The following is a 22,101-nucleotide window of genomic DNA, read 5'->3' as shown; positions in this document are numbered from 1 at the left end:
TACTAGATTTTAAAAGCAACACTTTGCTAGTAGCTTTTGTGACCTCTCTTGTGAGCTTTTCTTTGTTCGCTGCTAAGCGTACTCAGTAACATTGTGTGCAACAGCTCATCTCCTTTCCAAAAGATACTGTATGTCCAAATCTTAAATTTCACTTTTTTTTGCACTTGTTGCAAATGTAATATTGGTCATTGTTTCCCTGGTGAGTGGTATCCATCCGGATATATGAAGATTAAAATTTTAAAGTCTCTCGGAATTTCTTGCATGTTTATATTTAGCATGGTTCATTAAATTGGTCACTAAATGTATCTGTTCACGAAATCTAAACTCATGTTCAGCCTAGACTGAGTAGCAAATTTTGTGTGTGCTTTCAGTTGTCAGAAGTCTTGTGGAGTACTACAAACTCAACTTTTGAAAATCTATTTGACTAATGATTCGCTTTTTTGGTTTTTTTCCCCTACAGGTTCGATCTGTGGATGAGATGAATCATGAGTTTCAAGCTCTTGCCCTAGAATCTCGGGGAATGGGAGAGGTAATTATTGAGGGCTGAAAATCCAGTGGGTGGTTTGGAAATGTTGATACAATCTAAGAAGTCTTAAATAATACGATATGAAGCAAAGAGCTTCTCAAGACCAAATTAATTTTTCAGGCAACTGAAGATTTCTGTTCTAAGGTGAAGATAAACTAAGTACTTTGCAAGAGCACTGGGATGGTTCTTGACTGGATCTACTGTGTTAATGCGTCAGTCGTCTTAGATGACTGATACTCTTAGGGAACTGACAGGGTAATTTGTTTGAAAGTTTGGGCAATTCTATGAAATGAGGCATGTTTCCAGTGTCAGTGTATCTAAGCTAGTGAAACAATTGCTCACTACCTCTGAGAAGCCAAGGAGACTGGGATCTAAAAAAGGTTTGGCTCCAGAAAAAGTGAAACTGACATACCCTAGCAGAACTGTGGGGTAATTTACTATTTTTTTACTGGTAATTACTTCTTAAAAGAAGATTTTAACCAGGTTGAAGAGTGCTATTGTATAATTTAGCTAGAGGGAAGAAGGATTTTTAAGTCAGTGTACTTTGGGGGGGGGAGGGGGGAGTGTTAAGATCATGGAGGATGACTTAGCTCCTTCAAAAGCAGTTCCCTGAACTCCTTAGAAAGTAATCAACAGGCATTAGAGTTACTTGCCCTGACAGGACGTGGTAATGAAATAAATTCACGTTGAACTAAGATTTCAAATACTGATCATTTTGTCTTGCTGGATATTTACCTAATTCAGTTGATATTGAACCAGTGTCAATATTTCAGCTTAACTTTCTTAAAATGATTATAGGACTGTGATGTCTATGGAAATCATAACTTATTGATGAAAAACAAATGCCATGAACATTTCTGGGCTGACACATGGCTATTCTTATTTGATTTTTTTTTTACTTTAATGAAACATTTAACCAATCAGTTGGCTCTTCAGCAATTTTTGCTTCATCCAGGGTTCCATGTTGACTTTCTTGAACCCTCTCCCATTTGAAAAAGCAATAACGGATGAAGCCCTGTTCTTTAGAAAGCTGAGTAGCCACATTGGATATGCTTGCTTCCCCCTGCCCCCCCAGCTCTTAAAACTCCTTTTGAAAGATAAAGGTGTTAGTACGGTATCTGTGGTAGTACCAACAGTGTGATAGAGTGGATGGGTAAAATTCATATTGGTGTTTGTTCTTTTGCTGCCCACAAAGTACTCTGAAAGATTGAAAGCAGTGAAAGTGAAGGATGGCACAAATGCCTGGGAATTAAATTGAGGTATATATGACTGCTTATACGATCTTTGTTTTAGGTTATCTCAGATTGGGGGAGATATTTCTGCATGATTTTGTTTGTTTTCATGGTATTCTGTGGATCTGTGAAGATGTTTAAAAAAAAAAGTACAACAAAAAAGCACGTACATGAAGAGCCAGAGTTCTGGTACAGTAATATAGCATCAGAAATCGATACTATATTGTGACCCTGCAGTTATTATGTCTTTCATTTCAATGGCATCTTCCAAGTTTCTTGAGGTAATACAGGTTCACATAGCTAGGCTGACTTACTCAGTAATTTTCTTAACATATTGCGCAACAATAAAGTAGTTCTGGAAAGCACGTACATGAAGAGCCAGAGTTCTGGTACAGTAATATAGCATCAGAAATCGATACTATATTGTGACCCTGCAGTTATTATGTCTTTCATTTCAATGGCATCTTCCAAGTTTCTTGAGGTAATACAGGTTCACATAGCTAGGCTGACTTACTCAGTAATTTTCTTAACATATTGCGCAACAATAAAGTAGTTCTGGACCAGATTCCATGGCTGTTTTAACTTTTGATTATAACCTTCCAAAATATTAAAGGAAATGTCCTCATAAATAGCCTTGTAAGCTAGAATTGGTAGTTGTATGTTCTTACGTGCTGCCCTCTGACTACTTTGAAAGGTGTGAAAGGGAGGTCATGTTAAGTGATCTGCTTCTAGCTATTGGGAAGTTGTTCTCTCCCTCATTTTCTCTGTCTGGATAGATTTTTCTCTGAACTGAAATTAATTTTTTGTTCATAATTCTGTTCCTTCTTGGTTCCCCCCCCCCCCCCCCCCCCCCCGGCCGCCCCCACCAACTCCATGGTCGCTCGTCTTACTTTTCACATCATTACTAAAATCAAGACTGTCTGTGAATCCTCAAGCAAGTATCTCTTCCATGTGCTGATGTAAAGGAATATAGTATGAAATCTGTTTTCATTGTACCATAACACATTTTGGAAATAATACGTACTGGAAATCCTTCTGTTAAGTTATCCATCTGAGCTGCCTTCAGATGGAGCCTGGTATCAATCAGTATTGGGAATAGGACAGCATAACATGAGCCAGATGTATGGTTTCCTTGATCTGTTTCTGTCTTGCAATTCTTTGTTAATTTATTCTGTAAAGAAACAGACTAAAGTTTTATTAGCAAGAGATCTGCTGTACTGCAAGTGTCTTTCTCTAAATGTCTTCTAAAATTTTAGCTCTTAGATTGGTTAAACACAGATGATGCTTCTGGCTCCAGCTCCCAAAAGCTATCATGACCCTTAAGGTCATGACCCTTAAGGTCATGATAATATTCTGAAGAAATACTGACACGTGGTGCTATTTCTCTTCTCTAGGCATCTGTTGTTTGCCATTTCAGGGCCAGCAGAGCAGGCTTCAAGACCTTTAGTGTGACCTAATACAGGCATACATAAAATTAATTGCCAAACAGACTATAAAACTAAATCTTTTTTTTATAAAGTCTGTTCTTGTAGAAACTTACAGGGCCAAAGCACGACATATTTCATGTTAGGGATAATGTATCCATTTCTGGTGTCAAAACTTCATTCAGAGAAATTGTAGAAGGCTCTGTAGGAATAACTTCTGATCTTAAAAATAAATTAAAAAAAAAAATAAAATCCTTAATTCAAGAGCTGGTAATTGAGACTGTGCAGTTACTTACCAGAGAGCTGGTTAAGAGGCAGCTTTAGCATAATTGGTTATTATCTGTGCGTAGAAAAGGGCTTTGTTCATCTGGCAGAGACGTAACGGGGATCAGTGCTGATGCTGAAAAAGACACTTTTTAGCATACTGTTGTAAGAGCTTAGTAAGAAATATGGCAATCTTTTCCATTATTTTGAATTAGGATTGGATGTATCTTTTGTAAAGTTTCTTTTTTATTGGATTAAATGCAGGAAATACTGAGCAAAACACGTTATCAAAAGGTAAAACATGATTTTAGCTACTTGTATTAATTTGTGATGACTTCTTGATTGAGTCTTTTTCAGTAAAACTAATCAAGTGGGGTTTTTTCTTGTCTGTTAAAGAGGAACATACTTGTTTTTCTGAAAAGTACTCTTTTTTTGAGTTCCACTGTGAAATAGTTGACAGCTGCTAGGGCTGCTCATTTATATGGCAATCCAATAGCTAAAACATCCCTTTAAAAAAGCATAGTGTATGTCATATCCATCATCTGTCAAAAATAAGTAAATAATAAATCTAAATTAGTGGCCCTCAGGGAGGTGCAAAATTGTAAACTTTTAAAAATCTCATTTATTTAAATATTCGAGGGACTTCTTTGTGTAGAAATTTTAACAAAAACTTTTTCTCTAAATCTGTTTGATCTTCAGTAAAATACAATTTAAATTTAGCCTCTTGGAGTATAGATGATGTATTATGTTTTGTGTTAAAGATATTCTATGTTGTTTGTGTACACCAGAGTACATGAAGACCACAAGCAGTTTTAGATCTGTTTGGAATTTCAGAGTATGTAGTTAAAAAAGCCACCAAAAAAAAAAAATCAAACCAAAGCAGACCTAAAAAAAACCCCTAAACAACAACAACAAAATCCCCCCAAACAACCTGTACTTTTGCAGTGAGGAATTATTGCTGCTTTCTACCAATGGACACGTTTTTTTCCTCTGGTAGAAATGAGGAAATGAGTTGCGAATGAGTTTTGAAATCAAAACCAGTATTGCAGTGTGTTCTGCTCTAAATTTGCATATTGTTCTTACACTCTGTTCTCTGAACACCTGTCTGATAGTGGAATTTACTAATTTCAGGGTAAGCATTCTTTAATGTGATGCTCATTTTATGACACCCAAGATATTACTCAATCTGTTTTATTCTGATAAGGTTGTGTTAGGTTGACATCTTCACTTTCGTATTTCTCATAGCTCTCATCTCAGCTGGACACATATTTGAACTTGTCTTAGACTGCATTTAAAATAAAGCGTGATTCTCTTTCTCAAAGCCAAGGTTTCATAGATACATGAAATGCTTGTTTTCTGTTCTACCACTATCCTACAAAATGAAAAATAAGTAGTATTGCAAACTTGTTACAATATAAAGCTAAAAAGGACGAGTAGATCAGCATAGGCTGATCTGAAATTTATAATCTTTTGCTTTTAGTTGAACCACAGTTGTAAAGTTCTATTAATCTATTTCTCTGTCCCCTGATGGCTAACTTCATCCCTTAAATTAGGAGTAAACTTAATATCCTGGTGCTCCCAAAGTATGTTTGGTTGATACCTGGTGATGATTCTGCCATGCATTGAGAAAGTGGGCATCTCTGTCAGGGCAGGTCATAACAGTATAACACTCTTGCAAGCATAATACTCCCCTGTAGTTTTGTTGAGCTTCAGCTGTTTATCATCCTCCACTCTGTGAGTCCTTCTGTGTTAATGCATTTAGGTAAGGAACCCGGGGATTTCAGTAGGTTAGCTAGTCAAAAGACTTTGTTTCTGGCAAGAGCTCTGGGCAGCACAGAAAAACAGCGATCGGCAATCCTTAAGGTACTCTAGAGGAGCTCTTGTCACCTCTGTTTCAGTGTTAATATTGTGGCCTGTTAATGGCAATCTTAATGTCTTCTTTAAGCTGTTTTCACAAGCTCTTTCAATGCTACATTAAGAAATACCTAAAAAAAATTCTCTTGTTAGTAGTTTCATCAAGGCTCATACTAAACAGCTGTGAAGTTCAGAAGGGTTTTCTAGTCACTTAAGTAGCAGAAGAATCAAAGCTTCAGAATGTATTTGTTTATTGCAAACAAAGTTTTATCAGATTACATTTTTTTTCTGAATTCACAAAATTTAAAATTTTAAATTGAACATTGCATTTTGCAAAATTTGATGGATTACGATGCTGTCTTCAGAGCTCTTCCCTATTTTTTTGCAAGTTGTCTTCATTGTAGTTTCAGTTGATGGACCTTATAAAGTACGTAATATATTGTCTGAGAATACAGTTTTTTAATTACATATTCAAGAGAAAACGCGATATGCGGAGTTTGGCAGTTGTACTGCTACTGATGGGAAAAGTTACAGGAATAAAGTAAAAGTAGTAAAATAAAAGTGAAAAGAATGCTGACATTTGAGGTATTTTTGTGCGGTGCTTCTGTCATGCCACACTAAGTCTTCTGTCCTTGAAGACAGTACAAGAAGTGATACTGATCTAACTTGAAACTTTCTGCTTTAGAAGTAGTAATGAAAAAAAAAATCATACAGCTAAATGAAATCGTTGGCATGTGGAACTTGAACAAATTTGAATGTCACAGATTTGTAACCAGCAGATCCCTATGGTCTAAAGGAGCTCACTTGCCACCATGTGTGTTAGTCGCTTTCTAAAATTTGGAACATGATGCATTTCTAAGTGAACAGAACTTTACAATGAACTGCTGCTGTTTCTGGTTATCATGATAGTATTAGTTCAAGGCCAAGCTTTTGAGCCAACATAGAAAGAAGGCAGTGTTAGTTAAAGTTTCTGAGAGGATTGACTTGGTTTAACACAGGGATTAATTTGATTAGCTTTTTTCACAGCTGCTTCTATATTCTGTATCTCTCCCTCATAACTTCAGAATCTCAGTCTTGTTGGGGTCATTTGAGCAATTTATTTATACATCAGCTTCAGTAACAGAACGTAACTTTAAAGTGTTTATAATTATTCTTTGGCAATGCATGCTTCCTTATGTAAAGTTGACTTTGGTATCTAAAATTAATTACTTGCATATCCTCTTAATAGTATTGCTATTTTTTGCCCATTTATAAGCATAGTTTAAATTAAAACCGTTTTCTCTTTTGGAACAGCTTTTACCTGCCAAAAAGTTTTGGGAACCTGATGATTCAGCAAAAGATGGACAAAAAGGGATATTCCTTGGTGATGAGTGGAGAGAGACTGCATGGGGAACTCCTCGTAAGTGATTGATGTATATGGATTGAAAAATCAGTCATGGTTACTAAATGTTATTTCAAAGTAAATTAATATTATAAATTTTTACTGTGTATTAAATTTGATTTTTCTTTAATTTTAATTGTGAAAATGTATACTGCACTGGTGGTTGTGTGCCAATAACACTTTTTGAAACTGGGATTTGGAATTTTTTATTTAATTTAATTTTGGTCTTGTTTAATATTGCCTCTGTAATGAAATGCAAAAACATTACAAGTTGTATTTAAAAAAATACAGTAGGTTTATTTATCTATTTATATGTTTGTTTTTAACAGACCATTCTATGTCCCAACCTATTATGGTACAGAGAAAGCCTGGACAGGGTTTTCATGGAAACAGTGAAGTAAATGCTGTATTGTCTCCACGATCAGAAAGTGGTGGCCTTGGAGTGAGCATGGTAGAATATGTATTAAGTTCCTCTCCAGCTGATAAATTGGATTCCCGGTTTAGGAAAGGAGCTTTTGTAAGTAATGCAGTGTGTTAAGCTTGCCTAGTTACCTACTATGGTCTTACTGTCTTATATGGCTATATTTTCTACTCTATTTGTCCATTTTCCTTTTTTAACTCTTCTCTTTAGAAGGAAGTGTGTAGTTGCTATCTGTCTGTCCTCCTTGGTTGGAGGGGGCAGAAGAGGGAAGTGGTTTGGGAATCTTCGCTAAAAAGCTGTCTTAAAAAAACATACTTTCCTAACACCTTTAAATAAAGGTAGGAAAAAGATTGCAAATAGCTTAATTTAAAATGTGTGATGGGCTTTATGCTAGCTCTTCTATTCTGTGATTACATATGGGTTTGTTTTGTACTAGATGTTTTAACTGTATAAAATAAACTTTATCTAATTTGAAGTGTTACTGCTTTAACAGCACCGCTATAGTTAAGGTTGAGTTAGCTCTTCCATTATAAATCTTGGCATTCCTTTTCACATTATGGCAGTTATTAATTGCATGTGGTTGAAACTTGATGACCAAGTTACCCACCAAATGCAATTTCATTGAAAACAAACTGTTTGTATTGTTTACGTGCACTGTAGTGTAGAATTAGGTCACCTTGTGGTGCTCCTATTGTGTTCTGTTCAATATTCAGAATCAAACAGATTCTTTTTCCTCAGGGCACTAGAGATGCTGAAACAGATGGACCTGAGAAAGGAGATCAGAAAGGCAAGGCTTCTCCATTTGAGGAGGACAAAAACAGAGATCTTAAACAAGGAGATGATGAGGATGTTACTAAAATAAATGGCAGAGGTTTGCCAAATGGAATGGATGCCGATTGCAAAGATTTTAAGTAAGCTTTTAACTGTTTCTCAAGAAGACGAGCATGTCTCTTAAGGGCATTATTACAGTTCTGGTTTGTGTGTCAGCTTTAAACATTACCCAGCTGCAGACTGATTCTTCCTACCTCACGTCCTCCCTTTCCCACTGTGCCACATGTTTCTTAGGATGTCATTAATGTGTGTGTCACTTCTCATGAGACAAATTCATCTTAATATAGTAATTATTCAAAGTAAATGGGTACCTTCAAAATGTGGTGAATTAAAGAGGGATGAAAACTTTAACCCTTTTAATTTGAAATTAAATTCTTTTCTCTCTCTGCTTCTTTTTAATACTCTAACTTTTGCATCTGATTGTTGTTGTAGAGAGTAAGTCCTACAGAATTTTAATTTTCCTTCTAATTTTGCTAGTGGATACCACAGCCTAACACAATTATTTCCCCACAAAAGTCTTTATAGAAACCATTTATTTGACTAAGGAGAAACAATGTATTTCCCTATTCACATAGCTAAATGTCACCTATTCACAGTATAGAATGGTGGTGTGGTTTGGTTGTTTTCTTAGGAGGGAAAAAAATTTGGACTAAGCTCGAGCTTTTGAACTGTGAACTCCTATATGACAGCACAGCCAGCCTGTTTTTTTCCTAATACTAAACTGCATTTTAAATTGGGTATTTTTAAAGTAATAATCATTGTTTTTAAATGACTGTGATGCATTTGTAACTGTCATACAGAATTAACAAGATCAGAAAACTAGAGTGCTGCTCATAAATTTGTATTAATGTGATGAATGTGACCGAATAGCTGTGGTTTCATAATTGAACAAGTACATTAAAATGCATGTTTGAATCCCATACGTAAGTATTTCCTACCCTTTAAAAAAATGTATTTACCTGAGGCTAAGGAGGGATTCTTCAAGTCTATTTTCCAAGACATACTATTTAAAAGAATATAATACCAAGCATATTAGAGAGCTCAAATTAGCTCCTTTCGGATGCATGCTGCAATATGCACGATAAACAAAGTTACCTTCAATATTGTACGTAGAAAATGCAGAATAAATTTTGTCCTGCTTTTCTTTACTGGTATCTATTTCAATTTTGAAATTGTTGCTTGCAAATTACCTTTTGTATTATTTAAAGAGAGAAATTATTAAAAATTATACAAGTGCAAAAAAGCATCCAAAGCCAGTAAACCTCTCTCTCTCTCTCAAAAAAAAAAAGCCATCTAATTTAAATGGGCTGTGTAAAATGGTGGTATAAAGCCCTCCGAACAGAGGTTTATAATTGAAGTATTGACACAACTTTAACTATAGCAACAGAACAGCACCAATATAAGGAGCAACCTATATTAGGTAAACATAAGTATTAACAAAGAAACTTTGTCCTGTCCTCCTCCTTGTATTTTTATTGTACTTACAGCTCTTTTAAACTATGTACTGAAATAACTGCCTTTTTTTCCTTTTGTTCTTCACTTTGTTGATACTGTATGTCACTTGGAAAGAATAAGGAATATTAAATGGCTTCAAACTCAAGTTTTGTATGTTGAAGAAGACATGGTTGCTAGCTAGGATACTTAGATGGTAGCCAGTATGTTACAGACAATCATCATGAGGTTGGTCGTTACATTAAAAAAACCCTAGTGTAACTGCTTTATCTTCAAAGTATCTTGTCCAAAGTAATAGATCATACAGTATCGTTGAATAAACTCACTAAAAGTCTGATTTCTAGCTATACGGTCTTTAGAGTTGGTATCAGCAAACGCATAAGTACTAGCAGATTTCTTTGCGTTAATCTTGTGCTTCAGTGAGGAACAGATACTTCAACTTTGGAGCCCTGAAGAGGGAGGAGAACAGGTAGTACTAAGGCTGTTTCTCTATCCTAGAATTAGCAGTATACCATACTGGTCTTGCAGTGAAACGTAGTTTCATCCTGCAAGACGGCATTTTGTATTTGAGCCCAGTTTTCACAAATAAAGCAAACTTAACTGGAAGTTGTATGTTTCCTGAGAAACAATATATTATTACAGAGTTCTGCCAACACAATAATGCTGTTAAGGGATCACAGATTCTCTCACACAACTCCTTCCTAGTAGTTAACTTAGATTTTTGCCAGTAAAAATTGGTAGTCTAAACAATGTGGCCTGACTCAGAAGGTGGGGTACCACTCCAAATTAAGGTACCTTAAATCTAACCAAATACAGGGTTGGGAATCTGTTTAGGATGTGAATCTGTTGACATCTCACTTCAGGTGTTTGCCTGTAGGTGTTTATAGGTGCACAGAGATTCCCCTGTAGTCAGTGGGGATGTAGTCAATACAGCTGGTGGAGATGAGAGAACAATTCAGCTTTTACCCTAAAGTAAACACCTAGTGACTGGTCAGTTGAGTTGCTGTCTAGGCTCTGTCAATGGTATTGACTAGATTTTCATCCCCTCTGATGGGAATTTAAACACTAGTGCACCTAGAGATGTGTAAGTGTAGCCACCTACATCTCAATTGCCACCAGCCCTTCATATTTGGAAATTGAACTTTCAGGGGTTTGGCATAGTAAACAATTTCCAGCTCTGTATCTCTGTCTTACTGCCAACAGAAATCAAACACCTACATTTTGCTCCATTGTAAAGATTTTCTTCTGGAACAACAGGCTGTATTTATTCTTAGGGAAACTGAGAAGGAATCAATGGGATTATATTAGGAACGCTTTTTTTTTCCCCGACCAATCATCTGGTGTAGTGTAGTCTATTAAATGAGTTGTGTAGGAAATGAAACGTTTTAGTCAAATGCTAAATGAGGCAGTTATTAGTCCATTTTACTTAAGGTGAAAAATGTATTGTTTGCTTTTGAGATGTGAAAGACACTTGCTATATTGTATGTTTGTCTTCTCCAGTTGAAGTTTTATTGTCTCTTTCTCTCCTTCGGCGTGAGATACTTAGCCATTTCCTTTTTTTTTTAATTTCTCTTCAATACGTTTTCCAATAATTGTCGCTTGCAAAATGCAATAGAGTCATCCCAAAAGTTACAGGTGACCACAGTTCACTCTATTTCACTCAAAACAGCCTCAAAGATTAGTTTGTTTCTCTCACAGTGATTTGAAGAGCTGTATAGTCTTAAAGTTTAAAAAATAAATAAAATTATGCTTTGAAATGAAATGTGTTCTCTATCTTGAGCCATCAATGCATGCTGGTTAAAATTGTTAAAATCAGTCTGTCACTTCCCTTTGTAAAGTCTCTTGAGTTCAGAGATCCTTTTAAAACAGAAATGTTGTAGTCTGTCCATGGACAGCTTTAAGACTGAAGAGTCTATCTTGAATTTCTTCTAAACAGTCGTACCCCTGGAAGTCGACAAGCCTCCCCAACAGAAGTGGCTGAACGCTTGGGCCCCAATCCCAGCACCACGGAAGGATTAGGTCCACTTCCCAATCCTACAGCCCACAAGCCTCTGGTAGAAGAATTTTCAAATCCAGAAAATCAGAATCTAGATGCCATGGAACAAGTTGGTCTTGATTCTCTACAGTTTGACTATCCTGGCAATCAGGTACAAATGGACTCTTCAGGAGCTACTGTAGGACTTTTTGACTACAATTCTCAGCAGCAGGTTAGTACTGGACTTGAAAACATGCCAAATTGTCCTTTAAGTTGTGCATTATCCTCTTCAATAATCAGTCATTTAAGCATATCATGCATTTAATTTTGTTTTGTCTGTGACTTAGTCAAAGGCAAATAAATGTATATTTAATCTAGAAGAATATTGGTGCACAATTTTCTAGTTTAGTAATTTATTAGAATAGAAGCTTGGTTTAAAATCTTTTTTGTAAGTAAATCCAGTATATTATAGCCCTGACTTGAAAACTGAAATGCATCTTTTTTCTTTTCCAATAGCTTTTCCAGAGGACTAATGCTCTGACTGTTCAACAGTTAACAGCAGCCCAGCAGCAGCAATACGCACTGGCTGCAGCTCAGCAGCCACACATAGGTGAGGTTTTTGTGAAGTACAGCAAGCATCCCTGGCAAAAGTGGCTGTGTTGCTTTGTATAATCCTTTCAGTTTTACCCACAGTATTCTCATTCAAATAGATGCTGATCAATTGGCCCATTTTAGCAGTTCTCCTGAAAACTGCTCAGAATGACTGCGTAAGACTGTCCGGTCCTTAGAGAAAGTCTTCTGTTGTGTAAATTTTTGCCTACTTTGAACTGTTGTATACAAAGAAATAAAAATTATTTTTGTTTGTGTAGAACAATAGTTGAATTTTGATGGGAGAAAAAGTAAAAAAGCTTTTCTGCTATAAGTAGTGATAGAAACACTAGCTTTGTTTACTAAAGTAACAAAAATATGCAATTCTAGTCTTCTCTTGCAGTTCACTATTTTTGATAATCCAGTTAAAACCATTGTGTCGTAGGATTTTGAAATCAGACTTTTGTGTTGATTAATTCATCCTTCCTTGTTAATGGCACCTTTTAAACAGATAACTCTTTATTCTTGCGGGTACCTTTCTTTGTGATGGAATTACTCTTTAGCAAGCATTTTTTTCTGTCTCTTTAAAGTAATTCAGTGAATTAATTAAATGCATAAAGTTCTTAGTGTGCTGGCAACTCAACAAGGAGGCTATATTTCAGTGACAACAGTTTTATCTACTACTGTGGGGAAGCTGTGTGTTTGGGGTGAGGGAGGTTGGAACGCACATGGAAGCAATTCCTTATTTAAGGAAGGGAGCTCTTCAATTCTGACACTGTAGGGCAGATGTAAAGATTCCTGCCTGTCCCACTCTCTACCACTAGGCTGTTGAGGTGTGTGCACCTACCTCCTTCCTCTGCGAAGGAAAAAGAGTTCTCAGGTTCTGAAGGGCAGGCAAAAATAGGAACCAGCATCTCCAAAGGGATGTGTCCGTGTTCTCCTACGATATGGTGACAGTTAAGTTTTCCCACCAGCTTGTTTAGCTGGATTGTGAGGTCTCTTCAGACACGGATCAGCAGCCTATAGCTGGGGTTTAAAAGTGGCAGCTCTTTAGTGTTATGTAGCTGACTAATACAGTATTAGAGCTGGGAGCATGGCAGATTGAGATGTTTGTGAGTCCACAAGTCATGTCTTCTGCCTGTCTTTGACTTCTAAACTGCAGAGAAGCCCCTACTTTGTATGAAGTGCTGACTGAGCAGTCAGCTGTATCTTGCCCCTTTGAAATGCAGCATCTTCTGATATGCGTGTTAATAGAAACTTAGCAAGAAGCCTCCTATTTGGATGGAGAAACATAGTTTGATGTGCCATGCTTGCTGGACTAGTTGCTGCCTCAGTGCTGGAGAAAGTACATGAACCTGACTGACTGATGGGGCAAACTCTGGGTAGCAATGCCTAGTTTGACTCGTGAGTTTCTTCAGTTGTCTCCTTGCATTAAAATCCTTATATCAAATTTAGATTCCTGAAAGTAATACTAGCATCTCATAACTGACTGTTTAAAAGCCAGATATCTGATTTAAGCTGCCTGGTTAGACTTTTTTTGTATTGTCAGTGAAAAGAGATTTGTATCTCTAGCAGGGGATTCATTCTATCTGGCTGATTCACTTAAAACACTAGATGATTTGTCTGATACAGATTTAGTTGTAAGACAAGTGTAACTTTTAGGTAGTTAAAGTTGGGCAAGGTAAATTCCACTTTGAATAATCCCTTCTATATAAGGGTGGGTAGATACATGTGAGAAATTTCCATGGAGTCTGTAGATCCAGCAAAACAAAGCTGTTAGGCCTTGGCGTTAGTAAGAAAGAACTGGTGAGAAGAGGTAGAAGTGTTGATTTCTGTAATGGTGTACCTGCTCTTAGAAACTCCCAAAGTAGAAGCAGTTCTGATTTTAACAAATATGCTTTGTGATTTGATTGGTTTGAATATGATGATGCTTGCTAAGTGTGTTAGCTATAATTAAACTCTGTTTATTACTGTAGCAGGCGTATTCTCAGCAGGCTTGGCTCCAGCTGCTTTTGTGCCAAACCCATACATTATCAGTGCTGCTCCTCCAGGTACTGACCCATACACTGCAGCTGGATTAGCTGCAGCAGCTACCCTAGCAGGTAACTGAACACTTTCTAGTGTCTATCTTGATAACTTTACTGAATGAAATTAGAAAAAAGACTAAATCCATCCTGTTTTTTCTCTGTAAATATATTTCTAGGAAGGAGGGACTTGTAGGAAAAGTAATATTGCAGTTTTGAAGATTTTTCACTAAAATGTAAAGGGATTCAGTTTCTGTTATATATGGGTTCTGAGTATTTCTTTCCATTGGACTTTTATATAGAACAATTAGGTTTCTTCTGTTCTAAAAATGTTTATCCTTAATAAGGTTTCATCTGACATTAGTAGTACGTATTATTTTCAAAAGATGAGACAGCTAGCCTTTCCTTGTAGGTTTTTACTCGGTGCATTAATTTTCTAATTCCAGGTTTTCTCATTCCCAGTGGGCATGAGAATAAAGATGGTCTTCAGTGTGCTAAAAGGCCCAGACAACAGATAAACCCCAAGCCCAGGAAAATCTCTTAAAGTTAATATATACCGCTGTGAAACAACACCACTGACTATTCAGGTCCCAGCTAGTGCTCGGACCTGAGCATAGAAAAAAACCTCTGTATCTCCGGTTGGTGGTTTCACAGGAAAGGCAGTAGAAATACATGTATACATAATGCATTATGTGTACAATACAGTGTTGTAGAGAGCTCATTCTTCTACGGGTTCTTTATCAATAGACTGGTAGAGGTAAGTGTGCCCGCTCTGAAGACAGTGACGTAGTAGGCAGGGGAGGCAGAGGCAATAGTTGTGTTTATAAGCAAAGGAAGCATACAGAAAGGAGGAATAATAGATGATCAAAGTCTCAGTATAACACTGTCAGGAGGATGAATTTGGTTCATTCTGTGATGTTCTGAAATGATCTTTCTTCCAACCATGGAAACTGATTTTTTGAGTGTTCTTTGGTATACAAGCTTTGATTGCTTTAAGTTTTTTTTGTCACCTGAGTCTCACGAGGGTATTTATTTTTTCATAGAGAAGGTATGGTTTGATGTGAATCCTTTAACCCATCTGTGTTCATGTATCGTTTTGGCTAATAGGGGAATTCATTTCTTTTTAATACTGATTTATGTTTTAACATTTAGAAGATAGATCAAAGAGGGATGCTACAAACAATATAAACAACTATTTTAACTAGCTGCAATAGATGGAATAATCATGTTTTCTGTTTTTAGGTCCTGCTGTGGTTCCGCCTCAGTATTATGGTGTTCCATGGGGGGTGTATCCAGCCAATTTATTTCAGCAGCAAGCTGCAGCAGCAAATACCACAGCAAATCAGCAAGCGGCTTCACAGGCACAACAGGGACAGCAACCGGTATGTTCTTCATAAAAAGGAGATGTGCATTTAAAGCCTTACCTTAACACTTTCAGTATATAAGGATCAGATTCTAGAAAATTTTACGTAATTCAGATGATTTGTTGTATCAAATAATGAATATTAAAAATCCTCAATTTCCTTACATTACTGATTATCATTCTTTAAAAATTAATTTACTGCATACTAAATATTCGGCTTACTTTGCAGTCCCAATTTTTTAAATAAAAAACATTAAAAATAGTTCCTTTAATCCAGGTTACTGTGCTTTTATGTTTATGTCTAGATAATGCTGCCTGTACAGTAACTCAAAAATTAATGTAAAGTTTAAAACTAATCTATAAAGCTAACATAAGGGGATGAAAAGAGATGTTTTAGTAATTTTAGGAGGATATTTTTTCTTTTATGCCTGGGAAAAAATTGATCTGCATTTTTATTAATTAGCTGGAAAATGGAATGTTACACATTTTTCTTTGTCTCTTTAAAAAGTAGGGAAATAAATATTAGTACATTATATAAATAAGTATCAGTAGTTTTGTTGCTTCATGGGGAAGAAGGATTGCCCTGCATATTTTTCTGTGACAGAATAATTGTATTACAACATCACCACGTGCCATATGTTATTTTTGCCTTGATAAATCAAGAGTAAGCAATTGTTACAAGAACTTGTTGAAATTTCCATTTCTTAAAGTTACTTTAAAAAAGAAAAAGCTAATTTTCTATTGTTATTCTGGATGCATTTTTAAAACCATTGTATGATCTTTCAGTATAAACAAATGGCCTTTGTGAACAAAGAAAAAACACAAATCTTGTAATGATCTTATGCTTGAATGAATGTAACTATTTTTTTTACTAGCAATATTGTTCATTTCAATACCATTCTTATAAATTTAATAAGAAGTGACTTTGAGTTACTATGACTCAGAGTTCCAGAGTAGCTTCATCACTGTTTTAATATTCAGGTGGATCTTTCCTCCTACTGATTGTTGTTATCAATGAACTGCATTGATAACTGAATGTATATCATCTCTGCTGTGCTTTTTTGCTTTCTCTATAAAATTAATATCCAATTTATGCAAATCACATCTAAGATATTTCATGGGGATATATTGTAAATTGTATTTCCCTCTTATTTTGGACCTGGAAAAGATTATTTTAACCAAGAGGAAAGAGTAGTTGCAAGAATTTAGATTGCTTTTTAATCAGATTCCCAGAGATATGCTGTCAGAACATAATAAAATAAGCCTGTGTTGCATGGTAATGGAGTGTTACGTGAATTCTTAAAACTTAGTGGGTGCATTTTTTTACAGCACTGTTGGCAGTGTAGTGTTAATTATTTAGACGAGTTACTACAAGCTCCAAAGCATTCAGACTTACATCATTCAATTGCCTGAAAATAATGTAAACAAATGCATTTATCAGGGAAGGACAGTTGTTCAGTTAATAAATAATGCAGATCATATATGTATTGGTCTTACAGATTTTCTTCCTTACTTTATACTTATTACCATTGATGGTACATACATGGGTTCTGCTGTCCAGAGCAGGTCAGATATTTTATTGTCACATTTGTCAGCAAAATAGTTTATGCCTTTTATTCTTTGTTATGTATATATCCTTGAAACCAATAAGGTGGAATATTCCCAAAACAAAATTGAGAGCTAAGTGGCATCAGATATGCAAAGCAACTGTTCTATATCTTTTTTTAAACCTTTTTTAGCATATAATGGGCTTGCTTTCCTTACCTTTTAAGGAAAGGGTGTCGTGTTGGTCTTTTCCAGGTTCTGCGTGCTGGAGCAACTCAGCGCCCGCTTACTCCCAATCAGGGTCAGCAAGGGCAGCAGGCAGAGTCACTTGCAGCAGCTGCAGCAGCAAATCCAGCTTTGGCTTTTGGTCAGGGTCTTGCTACAGGCATGCCAGGTATGTATGTTATCAGTGGATTAAGAGAATCACTGAAAGTTAAAATATTGGTGTTACTAGAGACCAGATTAACTATCAAAGTCCTCCTATGTTTATGATAAGCTGCTTAGAATTGAGTTTTATATAGTTTTATGTTGTTCAGTTGGATTAAAATACTGGCACAGGATTCTTAAAGCACAAGAAATTCCGCTAGCATTTTTGATTTGGAGCATTTTCTCTGTATTTGTTGTTACAAATCTATGCACAAGGAGTATTGTAGATTTTTGCAGGATACTTTAATATATAATGAAGCAACTACATGCTGTCTTAAAAGGTCATGAGTTTCTGAATAGTTACTCTGATGCAACAGGAAGTATTAATTTGTCTTTCTGAAGTAATTTCTTACTTGCAGCATATAGTAATAGTAAAATCTAAGATTCAGAATCCAAAATTAGGAAATTTAAAAGAAAATTACTGCTTAATCATCTCTGAAGATCACAACAGGCTTGAAGTAGAAGCACTCCAAAGCTTGGAGCCTCAGATCCTTTTAGTGTGCATGGCTTCTGACTTATCCGGGGAATGGTTATTCTGAGTCTCAGTACATGTATCATAAATGCATAATGTGTTAGCTTGAAGTTCAGGGTCACTTAAGTGTTTGGTACAATTACCTGAGCAAGAACAATTTAAGTGTACTTGGCCATTCTTCAGTATGAAAGTTAACTATGTAAAATCTTAAGTCGGATAACATTGATGGTAGCTACAAATGCATTTGACTTGTACAGGTTCTCTCCCCTGTCAGCACTACTTTGAAATGCCTCACAACCTGTAGAAGTCAGAGTTAGTTTGTTGCTGGATGCTCCAGGACTGCATTGTGCACTTTGCCTCACATGATCAGATTTTACACCTCTAGCTGCAGAACAGACTGGCTCTGGTGTTTTTCGTGTCTCTTTTGTTTTATAACTGCCATTTTTATTTCTTCTCATGCAGTAGTATCTTCAGCTTTTAGCATCTTTCTCTTTCACCTAAAATGAGGAATCGGCAAAGTGTGCTGTCACAGCACCTGTCAAGTGGTATCTCTGTGCCTCACTGAAGTAATGGAGAAGGGTGGTCCATGCCTTGTAAAAAGCTTGTGACATTTAGCTTGAGTCAGATCAACATCTGAGACCTTGACCCAGCCCAAATTTGTGACTTCATTATAGGAAGATGTAAAAAGAGCATTATTTTCAAGAAGAAAAGTATCTATCTTAAATAATTCAAGGGTAGTTCTTAAAATCCACAAAAAGGCCCCCTCTCCAAACGGATGACTGAAAGTAATACTGAGTGGTCAAATACGTAAACTCGGTAATGCAAGAGCCTGTCCTGTGAAGATTGGACTTGGAGACTTTTTTTCCTCCTCCACAAGCCCCAAGAGGTTTTCTGTGAGGGCAGGAACCTTTTTATTCAGTTTCCATTGTAGGTTGCTTCTTTGTCCCATCTGCTGCATGCCTGGATGGCCAGAGAAAAAGTTTATTCATGTGAATGTATTTCAGACTGTTCCATAATAGGAATTGTGTGCAACTGGCTTTCAACCTTACTGACCACACTCTTACAGAGAATAGGGCTCAAAATACAAACAAAAAGGACATTTATTTTCTCAGTCATCATAAACTGGTTTTGTAGTGAGTCATAGGGAGCGCTGGTGATACCTCTTTTTAGGTGAAGGGGAAGAATATAGGATGATGAAATGAACACAAGCCATTTTAGATGGGAATCACGATACTGTTTGATGTCTTTATTTGAGCTAGATACTTAAGGCTCCTTTTATAGCTAGTGAAGAGAAATAGGAACTTTTAGTCTTGATTCATCTGCCTCTATTTGAGTTACCTGATTTAGAATAAAGTGGGTTTTGCTCCAGAGGTGCCTCTTCTATTCACTTAGTATAAAATTGAGTCAAAGTCACTAAATTGCATCTAGATACCAAAATGTGAATAAGTGAACCCCAGGTAGTAACCACTGAACAACACATATAATGTAATAAACAAGCAGAAAATGTGTGGAATTCTTGTTTTGATGGATTTAGATGTTTTACAAGAAAGCGTAGGTCCAAACTGAGTTTCAGGCTTTTGAATATTCTTTACAGAGAGTATTTGTAGTTTGGCTTCACTACGAGCTAATAAATGAGAGTGTATTATTCAGCTCCATACTGCTGTCTTTAAATCATTTCAGCTGCTTTCTCCTTGCCACAACCTTCATGTTGGATGAAATTAATGAGCTATCCCAACTATGGGATTGTTTTATTTTTCAAATTTGGTATTTCAAGTATTTCTGTATTAATTATATAGAGAGGTGTATTCACGTAGCACTTAAGGCACATACCTCATCCTGAGTGCAAAGAGGAAGTGTCTGAAATCCAGGTTACTTTTCACATAATGTTTTTGTTAAGTCTCTTTTCAGAAAAAATCAGGTTCTTTTTTAAAACCATCAAAAGTGAAATACATTTGCGTTGGAGTTGTGCAATTACATTTTAAATCCCAGTCCTAATTTAGAAAGTCTTTCGGTAACAAGGATTCTTAAAAACCAGACAGTTTCTGATTGAATAAATGTGTAAGACAGTCAGAGGGTACTCCCAATTTCATCATAATATGATCAGTATATATTCTTTTCTACGAATAAAACCAGTCCTCATCACAGACAACGGATGGACTCAGCTTAGTCATCCAAATTCAGGAATCTGCATGTGACCTCGGTTGTCTAAGGAGCCATTGTGCTCAGTGGAGATCTCCCTAGTGCAGTTGCTGTACAGAGGCTGCAGATCTGTTCAGCTTACCCTAAAATAGATGTCTAGTGGCGGGTCAGCTGAATCCCTCCGGAGGCTTCATTGACTGCATTGGCTAGATCAGATGCAACTTAGTTTTATTGAATTCATGCAAGTGAAGCTGTTAGCACTGACTGTAATGGTGCATCTAGCATGCAGATGGGCGTGTAAATTGAGTTGTCTGAAAAACATGTATAAAACATTAAAATCAACAATTTCTGTCTACTGGCATTGCATTTTTTATTACCTAGAGGAATTTGAAGTGTGACGTTGTGGTGGGTCATGCATTCTGTGCCTCCAGGTAGCATGAAATAGAAGTCAGATTTAATTGTGGCAGACATACAGGGAGTTTACAGTATCGGCAAAGTTACAACGGCTATAGAAAGTATAAATCATTTACTGGTAGGATAGTAAGTTCTGAATTTGATTTGTGAGAGGACAAGTGCAGAGATAAGGCTGTGCATATCTTCGTTAGAACAAACGAAAGGTTATAGTGGCTCAGGTTTTAGTAAGCTTGGGAGACTGAAGTGAAGACTGCAGCATTTAAGGAAAGATGTAAGATTAAGAGCTGAATACATTTTCAAATCTGTATGCAGAGGAAAATAATTGGATCTTGGGAATGTTGAGAAAGGAGAAGCAGTAAATTTTCTACATAGGGAGAGAGAGAGGTGTCAGGATGGTAGTGTTAAAAGGGGCAGATAATTGAGTTGGCAGTAAGACGTGTCACATCTGTTAACTTAAACTGAGTAGAGAGAAGTGACAAACTCTGACATACGTTTGGGTGTCATCAGCGAGGCAAGTTGCATAGAGGGAAGGGAGTAGGAGATCTGGGCAGAGCTTTGTGGTATTACATACAAAAATGTGAGAAGAGTGTGTGAAGTATCCAGTGAAAGACACTGAAGAAATTACTGGATGGATAAGAGCAACACTAAGAATGGGCTGCATGAGCCAAGAGAACAGATTTCCTCTCATTCTTTAAGAACATTTAAGGCTTGTGTGAAAAGAATCCAGGAAGTTTTCGGAGTCTGTAGTTTTGGAGACATTTAGAAATCATTTCAGCAAAGCACAGTACTGGTAAACCAGATTGTTTACCTTCATATTCCCTGCTGATACGAAGACGGTAAGTGTAGATAGAGCAGTTGAATTCTAAAATAAAAGGTGTGAGTAGGAACTGATTAGGAAACAAAGAGTATGTTTTAGTTTTTTGGTTGCAGTGGAAGACCACAGTAAGCTTGAATGTGAAGGCACTGAAATGAGGTTTGATAGTTGTTAATTTGGAGGGGAAATTGCACAGCGACAGGGAGATGATGATGTGATGGAGAGATAATAAAAACTGAAACAGGAGGAGAGACGGAATTGGAGAGAAGATCTGGCAAGTCACCATCTTATCTTTGATAAGAGAGAAGGCTGGGAAATAGTTTTTCTCTTTGTGCTCACCTTTCTGGGGTAGGGTGCAAAGTTTGTAGAATACTGTGAAGGAAGGGAAAGCAGAAGACATAGGTTTTGCTATGAGAGCTGTTCTTCAATTATTTAATCTGATCTGAGATGGTCCCTCTGAAATCATATTTTTCATGTCAAAGCAAATAATTTTATACTTTTGAGGCTGCAGATGCAATTTCACAAATAGTCCTACATTGCTTTGTTTTAGCAGATTTGAGTAGAAAGCTGAGAAGCCTCCTATTCCAGGTCAGAATGTATTCATTTCAGAGATTAGGAACATAGAAGCATGCATCAGTTCTCATGCATAGCCTGAACCTTCTGTGATGGACAGTATCTTGATGCTCATGACCTAGCTTATTGTTACTAATTTTAAATGACCTGTTTGTGGGTGGCATCACAGGTAAGATAGCGGCAAGGAAGTTTCAAGAGAAATTGGGCATTTTGTAATGCAAAGAGCATGTGCAAGTTGCTTCCATTTTTTAATTCAGCAGTCATACTAGTCAGTTATTTTACAAAATCTAAAATTACTGTATTAAACTACATTAGGATTAATCCCAGTAAATTTAATTTATGCAATACTGTGTATGTTATCTTTTTGTGGTTCCCCTCTTCCC

General features: G+C 36.5%; 1 protein-coding gene across 3 annotated transcripts in view; it reads left to right on the top strand.

Moving 5' to 3' along the window:
• The first annotated feature begins 460 nt into the window (after nucleotides 1-460).
• PUM2 (pumilio RNA binding family member 2) overlaps nucleotides 461-22,101 on the top strand; it is a 48,901-nt gene continuing 27,260 nt past the window's right edge. For all 3 annotated transcript variants that reach the window (XM_009280500.1, XM_009280499.1, XM_019472395.1), the window contains exons 1-9: nucleotides 461-529; nucleotides 6,594-6,699; nucleotides 7,011-7,198; nucleotides 7,841-8,013; nucleotides 11,322-11,592; nucleotides 11,877-11,970; nucleotides 13,925-14,050; nucleotides 15,215-15,354; nucleotides 17,136-17,274. In XM_009280500.1, the coding sequence (XP_009278775.1) occupies nucleotides 479-529; nucleotides 6,594-6,699; nucleotides 7,011-7,198; nucleotides 7,841-8,013; nucleotides 11,322-11,592; nucleotides 11,877-11,970; nucleotides 13,925-14,050; nucleotides 15,215-15,354; nucleotides 17,136-17,274 (1,288 nt within the window). In that variant the 5' untranslated portion in view covers nucleotides 461-478. The remainder of the gene's footprint in view (nucleotides 530-6,593; nucleotides 6,700-7,010; nucleotides 7,199-7,840; nucleotides 8,014-11,321; nucleotides 11,593-11,876; nucleotides 11,971-13,924; nucleotides 14,051-15,214; nucleotides 15,355-17,135; nucleotides 17,275-22,101) is intronic.

This window comes from Aptenodytes forsteri, unplaced genomic scaffold, assembly GCF_000699145.1.
Source record: "Aptenodytes forsteri isolate BGI_AS27 unplaced genomic scaffold, ASM69914v1 Scaffold67, whole genome shotgun sequence".
NCBI classification, from domain to species: domain Eukaryota; kingdom Metazoa; phylum Chordata; class Aves; order Sphenisciformes; family Spheniscidae; genus Aptenodytes; species Aptenodytes forsteri.
The sequence above is the reverse complement of the archived record's forward strand: the minus strand, read 5'-3'. Positions and strand labels throughout refer to the sequence as shown.